Source organism: Limulus polyphemus, unplaced genomic scaffold, assembly GCF_000517525.1.
Source record: "Limulus polyphemus unplaced genomic scaffold, Limulus_polyphemus-2.1.2 Scaffold6307, whole genome shotgun sequence".
NCBI classification, from domain to species: domain Eukaryota; kingdom Metazoa; phylum Arthropoda; class Merostomata; order Xiphosura; family Limulidae; genus Limulus; species Limulus polyphemus.
The window spans coordinates 43,866-47,857 of record NW_013671917.1 but is presented as its reverse complement, the minus strand read 5'-3'; the positions used below and the strand labels follow the sequence as shown (position 1 = coordinate 47,857).

Here is a 3,992-nt window from a genome sequence, read left to right as displayed (position 1 = left end):
TAAAATGATATAATGTAGATAAAAGTAAAGCTAAAAACTTTAAAATAAATATAGGCAACTATTTTAATAAAATGATATAATGTAGATAAAAGTAAAGCTAAAAACTTTAAAATAAATATAGGCAACTATTTTAATAAAATGATATAATGTAAATAAAAGTAAAGCTCAAAACTTTAAAATAAATATGGGCAACTATTTTAATAAAATGATATAATGTAAATAAAAGTAAAGCTAAAACCTTTAAAATAAATATAGGCGAAACTATTTCAAGCATGTGTTTTCAACAGAAGTCTTCAAGTACGTAATCTTCTTTCTTATAATCCTTTTGTCTCTGTTACCATCCATCACCGAGAGTTGGCTGTCTTGATTAATGTAACTGAATGGTATACGTGGGCTATTTTGTTTTAGGATTTTTGCCTGAGAAGGGGGATAAAAAAAATACCTTGAAATAGGTCATATTCCCACTTTTTAATATGCTTTTGGCTTTGAATTTCAAGACACGAGTAATGAGATATTAAAGCTTTAATAACAAGAGAGAGAAGGGAAAAAGATCATGATCTAACAACGTCCGTTATACAGTTTTTCCTTCCTTAATGGGTAGCCTCAGTTAGTAGTAATTAATGACTGAGACACTTCATACTCTGAAGTTTTACTCTCACAACACTTAAACAAGTACGGTGATCAGTAAAAACTGTTGCTTAATATCACATGCCTTGTTTACTTGGTGTGTGGATGTTGATTACAGAAGTTGCAAAGAGAAAAGTTATTTTTGGATGAAGTAAAATAATTTTTATGATCTCTATCAAAGATTTGTTTCTTTACCTCAGTCAATCCTTTATAAAATTATTTAAGTAAACCGTTGAAATAAGAGACCTGTAACTGTACCATATTTTAAATTTAGAATTTGAAAAAAAAAGGTGTTTTTTAAGTGTTATTTATTTTATTCAATGTCACAATTTCCCCACCATCAGAAGAACAAAACTGAAACCTACTGGAATTAAGAAAGTAAAACGTCTCCCACAACATGAACTGTAATGTCTATGTATGTACTAATAGTTCCGTCGTATGTGTGAATACATCTATCTTATTTACTGCTGCTTGTCAGACTACAGCTTTTGCTAACAGTAATAATTATTCAAGAATCTCTGCGTTCAGGGTTAGTACATACATGGTTGACGTGAACATAGATTTATTGCATATTTTGCTAATCATTTACTCTAATTTTTCATAATTTTCAAAACGTAAGCAATTTTTGCAACTGAAGCTGTTTCTTTATAAACTGTATTTTTGTAATTTCGAGGATTGCTGGTGTTATCAACATTTTCAGTTTGTAACTTTTCTGTTTTATCAAAATTTTATACTTGTGCAAAATTGATTAGGGTTTCATTTGTGTAACTCCTGATCAATCACTGAAGTAGATCGGCGGGTTTTGAACTTTTTTTACTTATCTCTCCCCTTCAGAATAAAAATAAACAGATATGTTGCACGTTTATTTGTCGCTTTATTAAAAAAAAGTTGTTTGTGGTCGGATGTGCAAGTGCCGACTGTGTTGCATTTGGTATAGTCACGTTATTAATTGCAGTAAATTTATTTCTCCAACTCTTCTTGCAGACCCCCCCACCCCATGATACGTCTAGTGACACCTAGTTTGAGATCCACCGAATCAGATTGTTTCCTCCCTGAGGCCTTTCATGAACAGAAATTCTAGTCTCATTTATCGACTCCTAATAAAATACAAATAGAACAGGTTAAGCTTAAGTGGCCAGCTTTGACAACTTAATAAGTTTAAGGACAAATTTTTTTTTCCTTTGTTTTTTTTACATAAAATTTTCTAGACTCGTCACTTTTTCAGGCAAGGACAATATCTGTGATAAAGAATCAGACCTGTGAAGACTGTAAAACGGAATATGCAAATCAACTCCAAAAAACCAATGAATTGCAAAGGCTACATTATACTACTGCAGTACCAAATGTGTTTCAGGTAAAGTTTTCCATTATTTATACAAAATATTGTTTCTACGGTGTTCCGGATAAGGGGAGTTCTGGTGTAATTCCCGACTAAAAAAATCGGACATTTACAGCCTTAAAAAAATATTGTTTCTACGGTGTTCCGGATAAGGGGAGTTCCAGTGTACTTCCCGACTAAAAAATCGGCCATTTACAGCCTTAAAAAATATTGTTTCTATGGTGTTCCAGATAAGGGGGGTTCCGGTATAATTCCCGACTAAAAAATTGGCCATTTACAGCCTTAAAAAAATATTGTTTCTACTGTGTTCCGGATAAGGGGAGTTCCAGTGTACTTCCCGACTAAAAAATCGGCCATTTACAGCCTTAAAAAAATATTGAGAAGTTATTTTGCTGCTGTGGAAAAATGAATACAGCCCTCGCAGCTTTAAAGGTAGTACAGTAATCAATGGTTGCATTCTTGTAGCTTTATGCAGTTCTGCACGAGATCCGTACTTTTCACACAGTAGAGCTGCAAAAACAAATGCTCGCTAACTGCCAGAAGTTTCTATTGGTGCACTAGTGAATGATCCAATTTTGTGTAAAAAAAATGTATGAAAAATTTGTAACGTCATTATTTTTGTTTATTATGACTACAGCTGGTGATTTAATTTGCCGAATTAATCCTGTGCAAAATTTCACCTTTTGGAATAGTAGAATAATTGATAATTAGTTAACTTACTTTTTTATCGCAAAATGTTACTGCTGTAGACTTTATAAAAAAAAATAAAATTACAACCGCTGACAAAATTCTGGGAGTGATTACTCCTTACAGAAAAAATTATCTGGAGCACTGTTTCTATATTCTTTTTTCCTGTCCATTATTTTAGTTATGCTCTGATTTTTTTTTTAACCTGTTGTATAGAGACTAATCCTAAAGCACAGTAGGTTAAATCCAGCATTGTGACTGAGCTGAAATACCTTTTTTCCAGGGTGCTGTAGGTGTACCTTTGAAGTTTGGTAAAGATTAGTAGAATTGGAAACATGAAGGGGTCCCAGTTGGGTGTCATTAGGGTCATATTAAAACACCAACCCTTTATTTCACACCGGGCAAAGGGTTCCTGCCAGGTTTGGTGTGAAAGTTGAATACACAAACATCGACTTAATCAGTAATGACATTGGGATCAGACAGAATTCTGACCCACCCACCTGCATGACACTCCTCAGTGTTCCTAAAGGTGCAGGCTAAATTTGGTTCAAGAGTGGTCAAAAACTATAGACATTAGAAGTGGACACACAAGCAGACAATGGCCCCTTAATATGGGCTTGGATCAGATCTGAATGATGATCCATCCCCCTGTAATACTCCCCAGGCCAAAAGATGAAAAAAAGCATGAAAAATAGATACACAGCTGACTCTTTTTGTGTTATTTACAGATACCAAGTAAACATATAAGATGTTTCAATGAATCTGTTTCTTTGACAGCTTTAAAATAGTTTTCATTGACTACAGATTAAACTTATCAGTACGTGGAGTAATAAGACATTTTTTGGAATGTATTTCTCATACAGCAGATTTTTGAGGTTGTACCTACCAAGTTCTTACTTCTGTAAAAAAAAGTACATAATCAACTCATCCTGCACTTCTTGAAAAACAAGTTGTCGTAAAACTACTTTGGCCGTTCATATCTGCAGGGGATCATTTTTTTTTATTTCATCTGGACTACTGTGTCCCCTTACATTATGTGTATATAAAAGGTGGCAATTTTTTGTAATGAACTCCTACAGTTTTCAGCAGAACTTTAATTATCAAATGATTTATAGGGTTAATGTAAATAAAAATTCATACAAGTATTATGTATTTAATATTTCATTAGCAAAAACTTCATATACCTTCCTAGAGACTCTGTATGTTCTAGTGCACAAAGTAGAGGCCAGTTTGGGTTATCTCATTCTTTTCTAGTAACTTGTGTGATGGTTCATTACGTGCTCCATTATAAACGTTTATCTCGGCTCAATATGTGCTCCATTATAAACGTTTATCTCGG

General features: G+C 33.3%; 1 protein-coding gene across 1 annotated transcript in view; it reads left to right on the top strand.

The window, feature by feature from the left end:
* LOC106473595 (formin-binding protein 1-like) overlaps window positions 1-3,992 on the top strand; it is a gene marked incomplete at its 5' end in the record, with an annotated part of 27,426 nt that overhangs the window by 10,171 nt on the left and 13,263 nt on the right. Inside the window, 1 exon segment of the mRNA XM_022401994.1 lies at window positions 1,853-1,981. Within this exon segment, the coding sequence (XP_022257702.1) occupies window positions 1,853-1,981 (129 nt within the window).